Raw genomic sequence first — 15,429 nt, 5'->3', positions numbered from 1 at the left:
TACGCTGGTGCCAGGTCTAAAGGAGGAAAAATAATAAGCCCCTCAATTTTATCATGGTCAGAAATGCTTCACAAGATGCAGAAGTCGGATCACACAAGTTTTGGTTTAGTCATCTTGAAGTATGTTTGCATATATGAAGTTTAGTGATGGGTGTGTAACTAGCAACTTCGTTACGGCTGTGGTTTTATTGCAGTCAATCTGCTTTATAGCTTTCTGTATCTTGTGATATTGTAGTATCACAAATTATATTTAAATTGTTTGACCTCCCTCCTGTTTCATTTTCTCCATATAGTTGCACATATGCTCCCTTCTTTTTGTCCTATGTCCCCAAATTTTCTTTGGATCCTGCACCACAACACACACATACTCCCCTGCTTTCTGGGACACTAAGGATCCTCCTTGGCTTTATGGCCACCTGTTTGGATGGGTCCCCCCTGCTTTGCTAGAAAGCAGCAATGCTCTGCATGCCCCTCTTCTATGTGTTCTCTCAGCCGTATTATTTGATGTAGCATCACAGTCATATCCCTCATCTTCAAGTGTGTAGCTCTGTCTCCATTTATCTTGTACAAAATGGCTGTAGCCCTGCCAGGGTAATACTGCATGTTGTTTCCCAGAAATTGCTTACCTGTCTGTCAAGGGAAGCTGCTTAGAGCTTCTGACTAGAAATCAGGATAAGTGCTCAGCAGATCCCTCTCCCTCCCTTACGTGAAAAAAAAAAAAGGGATGGAGAAAATGTTGTCCTTGTTTAGCCCGAGTAACATTGTCTGCTTATCCTCCTCAGTCTTTTTTTAATTTTCACTGCACTGATGAAGAAAGGTAGCACTGTTGAATATAAATAATAGACTCATATAAATCCGTACACATGAACCGTGTATAGATGTTAGCAAATAAAGTTTGGAAACAGAAAGTTTGCTATTCCCAAGATGTAACTTTTCTTAGAAATAGTAATCCAGTGTTCTGGAAATAGTAACCTGGTGGGTTTTCTCTCAGGGTATGGTGAAGTAGTAATTTGGTAGTGGATTAGGTGCAAAGAGTGCAAGATGAGACTGTTCTCATGACACATCTCACAAACTCATAAAAAGACTGGGCACAGAAATATGCTGAAACCCACAGGAAACGTCTGCTGCACCATCACATGAGGTCAGTCAGGCGTACCCTGCCTTAACAAGTGCAGACAAAACAAGCTTTGGTGAAAATGTCACAGTCTAAACACAAGTAACAAAACACAGACTAATACAGTCCAAACTTGGTGGGAAACATCGTGGGAAAAGATTTAGAAATCTTTTGGCAATCTTGCTGAGGTGAAGAGCTACAAGTGCTTTCAGCATCACCCAGTAGAAATAGCATTGCAAACCCAGGCGGGAGGAGTGACTGGTTCCTTATTAATATCACAGTACTTCTCTTTTCCAGGAGCATCCTATAAAAGCAGTACCCTATTTACAGCTTTCATTTCACATTAATGAAGTGGAATACTGATGTAGCTAATCAGCGCTAGCGGTATGATGCAAGCACGCAGAGCAGCGGCAGTGATGGTGGCAATCATCTTAGCCCAGTTGCCAGGATAAAAATAAACCCTACCAGCCCTGGGAAGCAGCAGCTCCCCAGCTGCAGAGAACAGCCCAGAACCCCAAAGAGCAAGAAAAGAAATGATTCTGTTATCCCTGTCCACCCCTTTGCTGCTTCTTTTCTCAACCTCTGAACGTGGGCATGAGTTTTCAGGCTTGCAGTTTAATCCAGACTCAGATTTCCTTAGAACACCAAATGGACACAGGTTGCCAAACGCGCTTGTGTAATTCAGAGGTTATTTTTTGGGGTTTTTTTTTTTTACCTTTTCATGGTACTTTGTGAGCTTAATTTAATCCCTGTCATTTCTTATATGTGGGTAAATGTCATCTACATCATTTCATGAATGAATTAACATAGCCATGCAGAGTCTGCATCTCCTGTGCTGCACACTTGGAAGGGGGAAGGGATTAGTAAGTGTGTGTCGCCCTCAAGTTGCTAAACTCTAACTGGGGTTAGAGGTACCCAGAAATAGATCTTGTTTACACCCTGGTGTAAGGTACTTGAAAGACACTACCAGCTCTCTATCTTGTAATGCCCCCAATCAGTCCTCCTTCTCTTTATTGTCAACCCTAAATATATTACTTTTGTACCATGACTCTAATTGCACCTTACAAGGGAGGAGCTCCTTTAAAAATATCTGTGCTTTTAGTGCTGGGGAGAATATAAATAATCCTAGAATTTTCTTCCTTTTTTCATACTTCCTTAAGTATGTTAGAAAGCAGAGGGTTTTTTTTTGGCAAGATGCAAGTTTGAGATAGGGCTAAGGTTCTTGGTATGTAGAAGATAGCATTTTTAATCCCGAGTATGTGGACAAAGAGGTGGATGCATAGCAGTGCATAGCGGCACAGAAAGTGAGCACGAGTGTGTGGGCATCTTGTTACATGATATTTTTAATACAGTCAGGAATTAAATTAATAGTTTTATGTGCTCATTTTAAAGCTTTCGGGGCATGAAACGAAGTGCAGTTCATCAAAGAAAGGAAATAAGGAACAATTTATTCTGAAACAAAAGTCACTCTGGGCATGTCTTCTTTTTCATGAATTTGCACAATGGGTTGGATTAGTCTCTGGCCGAGGACACTGTGTGTGTGTTGGCAAAGCTGTGCTTTGAAAATTTTTGCTGTGTCTGAGACTGATCCATGCTACCTGGGCTTCATTTTCATGCACAGAAAGTTTACCTGTCTCTAGAGTATTGTGGGGATTGGGGTTTTTTGGTTTTTGGGTTTTTTTCTTTTTTTCTTATGTGATGGTGTGCATTTCTCAGTTCTCTAATCCAGAGATTCTCAACTCGTCAGTGCTTTATAAAAATAGACCAGAAAGGCACCCTTCAAGCTAAAGCCACAGACCAAGGTGCAGGAGAAGTGGCACAGGAGTTAGCTCCTGACTTTCCAGCAGACTTTTCCCTGCCTGAAAAAAGCCGATATGGGATTTCCAGGTGTACGCGGCAGCTGAGGAGCTCTGTTCACACAGGGAGTCAAAAACCCCTGGTGATTGCTGGCAACTCCCAACTCCACCATACCTGCCTGTGTCCTAGTCACTCAGATGGAAAATTGAGGAAGTGTTTTGTTTTCCCCACTTTTTGTTGCTCGCCTTCATTTAAATTGTATACCCTGCAAGCCTAGAATAATCCTTCTCCTTATGTATATCTGCTGACAAATTGGGGGTAGGGACTTTGAAGGCCTCTAGTTGCTAATATAACACAAATAATAACGGGAGACAATTTTTTGTCCCCTCCTTCCCTTCCCTTTCCTCTCAGCTGAAAGTAACCCTTTCCTTGAAGATTATGTTTGGGCTTTTCTGATGTTCATTACGTATCGCGTAGTCCTACAGAGTCTGAATTGCCTGCAAGAGCTGCAAGGGAACAGTGTCATGACAAATCAATTTGCTGACCTATGAAATAATTAAGCAAGTAATGCCAGGCTTGAGTCCTCTTTTAAACAAGCAGTATACTGTTTGTTTATTGTGTTTCTCTGCCTGCAGAGAAGAGAAGAGGCAGTGTGATCTAGGAACTTGTTTTTAAGGAAATGTATCCTAAGAAAATTACCCTTTTCCCCTTTATCTCCATGATTCTCATTTTTTCCCCCTGGTTTCCTCCCCTTCCCCGCCCCAATTCTTTGTTCTTTGTTCTTCCCCAAGGAAGACAGAGATAATAAAATTCTCTATTTTCATTTAGCTTTCCAGATGATCTTTGTGTACTTAACCAGACTGCAGCATAGAAAACAAAGCCTTGTTTATTGCCTAACAGCATATATTTGTTTTTTGATTAATGTGATGTGTTTGTAATACTTGGACTGATAATAGATAGGGAGATCAAAGTCTTCTGTGAATTGACAGCAGCTCTCTAAACAAGGTGAAAGGGTTGCAGGTGTTTCCTACACAGGTGTTATACAAAAACATATGGCCCTTTGCCATGATATACGACATACACACTTCATCTTTTCTTGCGCAGAAAAGCAATGTTGGCTGTGAGCTTTGTTCAGAGAGCACATCCATGGTTCAGGACCTTGGGGCATTCTGTCAGCAGCAGGTGACCTTGCACTGTGACCAAAATGATCTTGTGGGAACAGAAAGGATAATGCTAAATTGGTTGTTCAAATTAAAAGTAGCTAATTGACCCACTACATCAACTGAGAACAGAAATCTGCATTCCTGGGGAGGGAGTCCCAGAAGAGTGCTGGAAACGGAGATGGCTTGCTTGGGTGTTGCAGGAGGGACAGGGCAGACCAACCTGCCTCTCTTCTCACTGTTCCTACCTCAGCTTGTGATTGGACTCAGCAGCTGATCTCTCATGTATCTCTTACCTCCATGGGATAACTTCTCTAGCCACGGCCACAGCAGGCACTAGGTGTGGGCTGGGGCACCTAGGTCTCATCTCTGCAGAAAGCAATGGTGGGGCACATGCAAAACAGCAGAAATCATAGCTGGATTGCTGCTTGTTCTTGCCGATAAAAAGATGCACTTACTAAATGACTAAATATTTGCCAAGAGGACTACAACATCCTGGGTGAAACCTGAACACGAGGCACAAACCACTGTCACTTTTATTAATTGCCCTAAGAGTGGTGCTTGTCTGCTCTTAGGAACCAAACTGCTGCAGTTGGCTGTGTTGGGTATTTGTAGCTCTTAAGTTATTAAAACACTCTGAATGCAGATTGACTTCTTTTGCTCAGTATACTATAACATAACCACTCCCTTGACCTGCGAGACCTTTGGCAAACACACTGGAGGGCAGTCTGACTTCCATAACCTGTGGAAGAACTTGTAAATCCATGTCCTGCAGTGAATGCTTCTGAAAAAGTTTTTGCCTGGCCCTCTCGGGGACGGTGCAGCACAAAGCTGCCCACTTCTTCACCGGCTGCCCACTAGAGCAATGGCTTGTTGTCCATCCTTTCATCAGCTGGAGGAAACTAAAGTTGTCATCATGCTGTTGATGTACTGGTACCAGGTCTTTCCTGTCTCACATTCCAACAGAGCTAGAGCTGCTGGTCTAAAAATGTGGATTTTTTTTTTTTTCCTATTTAGAGGGCTGCATCTTAAACTGAGATTTAGTAGAAATTGCTGTAATGGCATAACTTAAATAAGAGAAACCCCATGTGCACTTGAAAAAGTTGGTCACGCAAGGATTGTGATCTTTATTTTTACTGGTATGGCAATGTTATAACAGATTCCCATGTGTACAGAGTTGTGTTGCACTGAGGATGCTGTTCTACCTTTACGCATTCTCGTTTCTGTGCAGAAGTGAGCTAGATAGTCACAAGTATTTGTATTACATCCTGAATGCCCTACATGAAAATATTAAAAGGGCTGGGTCAAGCGTAATGGTACTGTATCACTGCAGTTAAAGGCAGGACTTCTGTGTGTGGAGAAGACCTGCGAAAAGATTAACCTAGAGAAAGTTAATAAAAAGTGCTGTCCTAAATTATTCATCAATCCATTTGTAATGCACTTGCCGGGAGGCTTTTGTTTTTCTCAAACTCTTATTTATTAAAATCTGACAAGAATATCGGGTTTTGTTCAATAATAAATCTAAGTCTATGTGAGGCTGGTGATATCGTCGTGTAGTAATACAGAATCAAAATGAATTTACATGGCAAGGGTGAATGTGTTATTTACTTGGGAAGAATAGATTATTGTTCAGGAGGATTTTATCTTTTACTTGCCATTTCTGAACAAGTAAGAAAAAAACGAATTCTAGCTGGGAGATATTCTCTTGGTTTGTGACCAAAGTCTTGACCTTGCAAAGGATTTTAAATATGTCAAAACTTTGTTAAGCCGATTTCTGATGGCTTTGCAGGTTCTATACCTGTGTTTGCTAAACAAAATGGCTCAGTTGATCTTGTTTCATACTTAGCTGTTCTTGTCATTTTTCCTTAGCTTCAAGGGAAGATCATGGAAATCATGCTCCTAGCCTGTGGATTTTGACTTCCAAGAATGTCCATACATACTGTCTTCTTCTTGTGTCCTAGAAAATGTTAGAAAAATTATATACAGAAAGTAGAAGAGCAGAAAAAAGCCAAGGAGAGAGCTTTTACTGTGGTAACTGGTGTGTACTTTACAGCAGTCAGTCCTTAAAAGCAGACAGAATGTTGCTTAAGAAACAATTTAAGATATTTTATTCAGTATTTTCAGTTTATTAATTTTAGGAATTTTTTCCCTTTCTCTTCTTTGTCCTTCTCTGCTCTTATTTATAAATAGGTAATGAAGGGGAAAATAGGTGCCTATAGATAGAAAGTTAGAGAGGAGTAAATAGAAAAGAAAGAGCGTAGCTGTGGAAGCAGAACTGGGAGTTCGGCTGACTGGTCTGAGTTGGAGGATGATGAATAGATTTGTTTGCATAAGCTTGGCTTGTGAGTCACTTTCTTTTAAAAGTAGCTTGAGTAGGAGATGCTCCTGTCCCAAATTTTAGCCCTGAATGCATCCAAGCACAGAGTGCATTGTGACATAAGGGTTTTGACTCTGTATTGTCCTGTTATTCTGTTGCACTGGAGCTGGAGCTTTGCAGCTTTCTAAGTCTGAAGTAAGCTAGAAGTGTCTTTTACACACCCACACACGTGCTTTGTGCTATATATTGTGCGGTGCCTATTGGTGCTCAAAGTTAAATTTTCTGGGTAGATAATTGGTTTCTGATTCAGATTTGGCATTTGGTGTTCATAAAAACATAGAATGGTTTGTGTTAGGAAGGACCATAAAGATCACCCAGTTCCAGCCCCCCTGTCATGGGCAGGGACACCTTCCACTAGATCAGGTTGTTTAAAGCTCTATCCAGCCTGACCTCAAACTCTTCAAGGTATGGAACATTCGCAGCTTCTCTGGGCAACCTGTTCTAGTGCCTCACCACCCTTGCAGTGTAGAAATTCTTCTTTATGTTTAATCCAAATCTACCCTCTTTCAGTTGAAAAAGATTGCCTCTTGTCCTATCATTATATGCCCATGGGATTTGTGTTAGGGATTTGGACCTTGTGAAAAGTCATGTGTTAGAGGACCATCAGCCACTTACAATAAAATGAGACAAGGGACTTAAACTTAGAGAGGAAGAGAAAAGCAAGGTGTGAGTATGAGAAGTCAGTACCCATGGATGATCATCCTGGGTAGGACCACAGGTCTCCACCTTGGGAGTTTGCTTCTCTCTATAATGCCAGAGAAATTGTATATAGTACACATAGAAGGTAGGGCATTATTGCCTTTTGCCAAAGACAGATCAAAAAACTTTTTAAAATGAGGCTTCAGCTCACTTTTATTAATCTGTTAGGATTCTGAAGAAAAGTTTGACCATTAATAGCTACTTTGCTGTGGTTTAGCAAACTGAGAAAGGTGAAGGGCATTTATTTAAATAGAACACACAACCTGTATCTAAGGTTCAAGTGGAGCCTGTGGGTTGGATACGGGAAATAATAGTTCCCTCTGAAAACCCATTAAAGAAGAAAAGATCTCTTCCTTCCTGAAAAAAAAAAAAAAGTGTTATTCTTCTCTGCCATTTGTTTGTTATGAGTTTTGGTGGTACAGGGGTCAAGGTGGACTTCGAAATCCTGCTTTGGAATCAAGGTATTTGTCTGACTTGTTTGCCCTTGGTGAAGTCAGTGCTGCTGCAGCTTCATTGCCATGGGAACCTCCAGTTACTAAATTTAATTCAGCCCAGGGTTTGCTTGTCTGTTCTGTTGCTGCAGTGTAGATAGGTGATAAGCAATATATTGATACTAAGCTGTATTATACCAAGATGATAAGGCATCAATATTTCTACAGTATTGCAGTTTGTCTCTCCCGGTGGAGCAAAGGCAGTACCACGTGTAGATTTTTTTGGTCCACCAATGGGCAAGTGCAGGGACAGCAGGCAGTCGCTGCTTGCTGGTGGTACTCCTTTCTGCCCCTCCAAAGCAGCCAAGCACGGAGTTCCCGTGGGCCTTGGAGGGAATCTTGCTGGACAAGGGAACTCTGCACTTGTCAGAGTTGCGGGGTTGAGGTGTGTCCCAGTACCTTTGTGGCATCCACAATGATGTGAAGTCTCCCAAGGACAGACCCTGGCTCCACAAGATCAGGTTAAACTGGGAACACAGAGACAGGGTATACAAGTCTTATTACTCAGTCTTGTTCTAAACTTTTATTAATTTCTTTATACCGGATGACTTTTGGTTTTACCCTTCTTTTTTTTTTTTTACCTTCTCTGGTGTTATGTAAGGTTCAGATGGTGTCTGTTAGATGGTTGTGTTTGTGGTGATGGGGGCTGAGATGTACTCGGTTCCAGTGCTAGTATAAGTTGTGAAAGCGTGCCTTTACTGCAGCCACATTGGGAGGACTTTTGGAAAGGCTGGCTCTAGGCAGGGCTTTGCCATGGAAAGATATTTCATGTGGCTAACTGCAGGATAATAAATTTTGTAGGTCTTTCATGATTGTTTGGGTTGTTGCTTACTAACGTTTTGCTCCTCTGTAGTTTGGTTTAGAATTTGTACAGAATTCCTAGTGAGCACAGAATGTGTTCACTATATTAAGATGTTGGCTGAATATTAATTAATCAGTAATAGGTTTTAAGCTGTTTCCCTTAAATTTCAGGACTATGCATCTTAATTTCATAGTTGAGAGTGGTGGGGAAAGATACTGGTTTACCCAAGGGAATATATTTTGTTCAGTATTTGTTCAGGGCAAATACTTACAAGCCAAAAGAGATATTTTCAAGCTAAAAGAGGTATTTCAGGGAAGGAGACAGCTCGCTAGTGGTCATTATCTACTAAAATGACTGACTCTTTCTTTTTTTATAGGTACTACATTGGTCGCCAGATGTTTGTGGTGATCTCCACACCAGACATGATCAAGCAAATCTTAGTGACAGACTTCAGTAACTTCTCCAATAGAACTGTAAGTAGATGAAAAGGTTGGCTTTGTGGATGGAGTTGGTAGTACTGCTAATTTGAGGTCAAACCAAAAGTGATTGCAAGGGAGCTGGAAACAGAGAGGGAAAAAGTACAGGATTCGATAAGATGTAAAGCTATATAAGCTCAGTATATACATTCAAAAACTCCTATTATAAGGATACTCTGATGATGAAAGACAATGTTCTGAAAAGAAATGTGCTGCCCTTGTGACTGAGTCAGCAGATGGATACTGAAGAGAGAGGGTTTCAATATGCAGTTTTGCCACTGACCTCCTGTGAAATCCTGGGAATATCACTTACGAGCTCTCTTCCTTCGTTCTCAATCTGTAACATGGGGAGAGTATTATTTACTTTCTGCCACCTATGGTCTGTTTTGTGTTTTTAGATTTTCTAAGGCAGAAACAGGTTGCTTGGGACAGGGATATACCTCCTGCAGCTAACGTGTTTCTTTGTCATACTTACTACTCTGAAAATAAATAAAGAATGAGTGTGGGGTTAGCAAGGACTTATATGTACACTGTTGATTACCTGCTTTACTTATATATATATATATATATATTAAAAAGCTCTTTTCCAAGTGCTGGCTAGAACAAATAGTGAGGGGGAAATGACCAGAGGTTTGCAGCAGTTCCTCATCATTGTAAAAGAAAATACTGTCACTGTGACCACATGCTGCCTCAGTGCTATCCATTCCCTGCTACCTCCTGGCCCCTCCGTGTCTTAAACCTGCTCAAATAAACTCACGTGTATTCAGGAGAGGTTTTTATGCCTTCGGGGAAAATTTCATCTCTGATCAACGGTTTGTTTGTCTCCTCTGCCCCTCTGATCCTCTCTGCAACCAGTCTTTTTGCAGACTGCTTTTCTCGTTTCCTTGCTTCTTTTGGTATGTAAGGTTCATATGCTGACTACCTGTATCTTATTTAATAACCACTTGTACCAGTTACCCTCCCTTCTGCCTGTAACTCATACCTGAATGAAAGAATTCCATTGTGCAAGCTTCTTAGGCTGAAGTTGTGTGTGGCAAGAGTCTTTCCCTATTTTCTCTGTATTTAAAGGATTTCCCACCCCTTCCCTTCTTCCAACACTATTTCTTTCCCTCTATAACTTTCCCATGCTTTTCTCCTGTGTATTTAGTAGGAGTAGACTGTATCTGCTATTCATAGCAGTAGCTGGTGGCTAAATAACACCTCCCTGAAATTAGAAAGCATTCCTTTGATGGTACATTCACGTATTTGTTCTGCTCTTGATTTTAGTCAGTGTAGTTATTTGAATATACCTATTGGAGGATGGAATTAAATGATCTTTAAGGTCCCTTCCAACCCGAACCGTTCTATGTTTCTATGATCTGTGCACTGTCACCCTTCTTATTTGGCAGTTTTTCTTTCCCTCTAGACTTTTATGATTAGAGGTTTATCTCTCTTTCTTGTGTACATCCATCTGTCATGCTCTGTAACATTTGTGTTCCTCTAAAGTTCTGATAGGTCAGGTCACAATAGCCAGTTTCTCCCTCTGTTGTTTTTTCTCTCCAGTTAATCTTAAAATATATGTATTAGAGTGAGAGACAAAGGGAAATTGAACTTGTGAAGGGTTGCAAACAGAGGATCTGCTAAAAAGGTGGAAGCAGATAAGATGATGATTCAGTGAACTCCAAGCTTTTATTAAAACTGTCAATAATGTGACGTCATGTATTTGAGTACTCATAAGAAGAATAACCTTAATCTGGGATTGTGCACTTGCTAGCTTCTTTCTGGGAAGTAATCAGAAGACCTTTATGGAATCAGAGTGGTTTTTATTTGCTGAGAGGACTCTTTTGGAAGCATCTTGTGTCCTGAACCACTTGCACACTTCTCATACATTGAACCTACCTGCTCACTCATTATATGGACAACGTAGGTGTTGCGTGTGTTCAGAAGCCAAAGCCCTCTTCACTTTATGCAATTATTTTTGCCTTTGATGTTATACATTTCACATCTTCACTCTAAATGTCTTTCAAATATTGCTGTAAAAAGCCTTTTAGGTTCCCTTGCCATCTTCTGTTGTTTCTGTGTTACTAATCAGTAATTCTTGTGACAGAAGTGTATGATGACTGCAGATCAAATCTGCATTCAGATTCACTTCCTTTTAGAGCAAGCAAACAAGTCTACCACACAGAGTGTTATTCCCCTCTAAGCATGGAGTGTATTTATTGTTAACTGTATAATCACAGGCAATAATGATGTTCTACTTTCCCACTTAATTTTGTCTTGATTAAGGTGAGCATTGTACCATTTAAAAACAAAAATGTCTACTGTAATGTACCTTCATACTTGAGCCGTATGAAGCCTTTTCCCTGTGTTTTTAATTATAGTTGAAGAAGAAAAGTTGAAAATTAGCTTATAGACCTTCTGCCAAAAACTATGGAATTGATTTTAATTTAGGTTAACCATGGAAACCTCAGCCAGAATTCTAGGCAGGGCTGTGCTGCAGTAAATGATAGCTTTTTCTCACAACTATGGTAAGTTGTCTCATGAATAGAAGTTTTCTTTTAAGAGTACTAAGACCGTTTTTAGCTGCATGACTGTGTTGTGAATGTGATAGATTTATAGTGCTTGTTGCATTCTGCCAGGCACGATAGTGATACATAATCTGTTTTCAGATTGTTTTTCATTTCAGCATTGAAAATTTGGTTTTGAATTTGTACTTGAGAATAATTAAAGTGTACCTTTAAAAAAGTAAGAGGAGAGTGTTAACATGGAGCTATGTGGATAGACTACAACGTTGTACATAATTTAAATGACTTGGAAGTCGTAGGCCAGACTATTTGTTAAATATGTGGATCAGTGAGGCCTAAGACAATGTTAAGTACTGGCTAGCCAAGGTTTGCCAGGTTGCTGGAGTCAGTGCTCTGTTAGGATTCATGTGGCTGTCACAAGTGGAAACTCATAGTTGTTCCAGACCAAATCCTTAAATGTGCACGCTGACTTAATGGAGGAGGCTAACTTTTTAAAATATAAAAATCTGCAGCAATTCCAATAGCTGTAAGAAAACATCACTGTTTTCTCATCAGGACCCTTGCTGTTACAGTGGAAAAAGTGACAGTGGGTTAACAACAAATAATAATGAAGTAGTAAAAGTAAGAACAAACTAGGTAGTAAAGAGGTTGGTATAACATGACAGTACAAATTCCTTCTATCTCTCTTCTTTTCATTTGCTTGTCTGTTCTCCCCCTTCTCCCTCTCCTATTTCATCTGTGTGGGACATGGCTATTCTCTTGTCTTGTAGAATTTGCGTGTTAATACTAAGTTTTTCGCTTTGTCTTTATTTTGTTAAATCTGTAAAGCTTCAGGCCTACCTTTGGCATTAAATGGATAAAATACAGCCCCAAATAGGACGCAGCCTATGTTATGTATTTTGTCTAGCTGTGATACAGGATGGCTGCCATACCGCTGGCATCGGCAGTTTTCTCCGGTCTCTTATTAGAGTCAACAGTACTGGCAAGAAAAGTGCGTATGTATCTTGCTCTGTCAAAAGGTCTATCCAAATTTGGTATATGTGCTCCAGAGGTCCCTTCCAACCTCAACTATCCTGTAATTCTCTGGATTTTGGGTCAGGCCCTCAGCCAGCATAAATCAGACTACTTCCATTAACTTCAGACAACTTCACACCCACTGGTAGTGATTATGTGTTTCCAGAATGGGGCTGGGATGCACGACTGGCTTCAAGCAGCTCCATGTGGTGCCTCAGGAACTGCCTCTGTGTGTGTGTATGTATGTGTTCATGTCCTTTTGCAAGCAAAGGGTCACTTGTGTGTCTTGTGCAAGATGTTACTTGATTCATCCTGCCTTGGTTTTTAGAGCGCTGGCGTTGTCTGCACGCAGCAGCCCTGCTGATGCGCTGTCATTCAGTAACCAGTACTAATTCAGTTGTCTGTCTAAATCCATGGGCTGTTTCTTCAGTCCCTCTGTCACGAATACGGGTTTTGTTTTGAAAAATCAACCCACTAACATTCATTTGGAGACATGTCATATAAAAATAGTTACGAAATGAAGAGTTGTGTGCTGTTGCCAAAAGATGCACATTTGTGCTGTCTTGACCCTATACCCAGGGTTCTTTGGTTTAGAAATGTTTCTTTTCTTCAAATTAAACATCCTAGGATTATTTGTGGTTGTGTCAATGCCATCGTCATCATTCTTTAATGTGAATTTCCTACTTTATTTGCAAATTGTTGTTGCAAAGTATGATGAACTCAGTTTGTAAACAGATGATGAGTGTTCTTTGTTGGAGGCTCACCTTTGTATGGGCGTGTGGTTTGAAGCACTAGAGACACAGGTTATGACATCTAGTAAGTCAATATTTGGAAAATTATTCAAACAAATGAGAAAAAATGATGAAATATATATCATGAGATCTTCATTTTTCCACCCTTTAGAACAACTGTTCAGTGGGATGGTTTAATACACCAATGGTGTTCCAGTGTGTGCTAATAATTTGATTGTGATACTTAGTTTTAAAAACAAGCTACTTTTTGTGGCAGCAAAGGGAAGGAATGTGCTTTAAGTTTGTTCACTGCCTCAGTCTTTTTAGGTATGTTTCTTCTTTTTCCTATTCCTTCATCTTGTTTCATCTTGGTTTTTGTTGGGTTCACATGGAATGTGATCAGCCTGTTTCTGGACAGGTTATGTCTCAGGATTAGTTGTTACACCTGTATATGTGCATGCATGTGTATTTGTATGTATTTATGGATGCATACAGATGTACATATATTTGTTTTGGGATCTCTTAGTGATTTGAAGAGATGCCAAATCTCCAGTCCTCACTGGAGTCCTGCAAATGTCAATTGTGCAATGTCTTCTTATGGAAACTCCACAAAATGTGCCTCTTCATACATGCCATGGTGACATTTTAGTTCCTGATGCAGCAAAGCCATCACACCTGGTGGCAGGTGGTGCCTTGAACATCCAGTTCTTTGTGATACAGAGCTGTGATGTTCTCCCTTCCCTCCTTCCCTCTCCTTGTAGGACAAATTCAAGTAAGTGTCAATCCTGCCACATCTACAATAAGGCTCAGTCTCACTAAGCTGAGAATATTCAGTGCTTCCAAAAATCATTCTGTGCCTTATGAGGATAAGTGAAAAGGTGTCCAAGCAGTGAATTTATTAAGATTAACTTTTTTGCCTAGCAGTTTTCTACAGCTGCTGGATCATAGTTTGTTTGAAATCTTGGCCGGTACAGCATAATTATAGAAAGGGAATTGTGCTAGCAGAGAATGTGTTTGGCTGTTTGATTTGCATGTTTGTGGGTGCTGTTGTACAGCCATGTGAATCCAGGTGCCTGAGGGATTTTCTGGTACCAATCTCTGCCAGGGATCCAAGCAAGAGCTCTTATTCTTGTTTTGACCTGATGGTTTTCACTGGGCTGTGCCAGAGCGGGAGTTCCTAGGCTCAACAACAATACTAACGTACCTGTTTTCTTTCTGCAGTGTGTCTCCATAGCAGTCTTCTAGACATACCAGGATACACTTCTTGCTTGGTCAATGTGTGTTTAATTATTTTACGTTGTTCTTTACCTGGTAAAATAGCTTTTAATTCTGGATTACTTTTTAAATTCCTCTTTTTGCTTTCAGAGCTTGCTGGATAATTTTTCCAAGCAATTAAATCTGGTTTTGTTTAAATGTTTTAAAGTAGCAGTGTGTATGTTTGCAATAGACAGTTTAAAACTAAAGTAATAAATATTGTGAGGGTCATTTATTTCAAACTGTGTATGTCTTTTTATGCATGCACAACAAGTTTCCCCTTATTCCCCATATGCTGCAGCTAATCACACAACACTAGCGTTGTCAAATGATCACTGTTATTGACTGTAAAATTAATCAGACTTTGGCTTCAGTTAGCCTTAAGGAAACACTTGACATATTAGTAGGACCTGTTCTGGGAACCACCCAATCCCTGAATCCCAGTGAGATGAAATCTGGTTTTGTGATTAGGGCTCTAGGTTGGTATTTAGGAGCTCTGAGCTCAGATTTTGGCTTTGCTACAGGATTCCTTTGTTCACAAGAGCAAATAATTTAGGAAGTGCTTTGTCACCTTAACAAATCTGAAAGAGTATGTTAGAATTTCCAGCAGAATGTTATTATTAGTGAATGTTAGTGCTTCAGAACTGAAGGAAAAGGATTGGGATTTGGTTTATCTGCTAATTTAAATAGTTGCATTTGGAGGGGTGCTGTTTGTTCTTAAAAGAATTTTCAGAAATGTAGAGAAAAAAGTTTTATTGAAAAGCTATTTTTTTTCCTTTTAGTATCTTTCTATTTTGAAGTATTTAAGAAAAAAACTAAAACAGTAAAATTGAGATTGATAGATTCAATTGAATGTATTTGGAGGATTATCTTCTCTTAAGTTTGACATTTGTATTTCTAATTCGGAACAGGAAACCAAGTGGAATCTCTGTCCTGCAAGTTGAGAAAGCACATTTGTACCTACGCTGAACACCTGGCATGTGCCTCTGCTGACTACAATTCATAAAAAGA

General features: G+C 40.0%; 1 protein-coding gene across 6 annotated transcripts in view; it reads left to right on the top strand.

Annotated features, from left to right (window-relative positions):
* Positions 1 to 15,429, top strand: part of TBXAS1 (thromboxane A synthase 1) — a 243,142-nt gene that overhangs the window by 104,916 nt on the left and 122,797 nt on the right. For all 6 annotated transcript variants that reach the window (XM_054086768.1, XM_054086793.1, XM_054086766.1 and 3 more), the window contains one exon: positions 8,816 to 8,912. In XM_054086768.1, coding sequence (XP_053942743.1) covers positions 8,816 to 8,912 — 97 coding nt within the window. The remainder of the gene's footprint in view (positions 1 to 8,815; positions 8,913 to 15,429) is intronic.

This window comes from Cuculus canorus, chromosome 1, assembly GCF_017976375.1.
Source record: "Cuculus canorus isolate bCucCan1 chromosome 1, bCucCan1.pri, whole genome shotgun sequence".
In the NCBI taxonomy this organism is placed as follows: Eukaryota; Metazoa; Chordata; class Aves; order Cuculiformes; family Cuculidae; genus Cuculus; species Cuculus canorus.
This window is presented reverse-complemented; position numbering and strand designations above follow the sequence as displayed.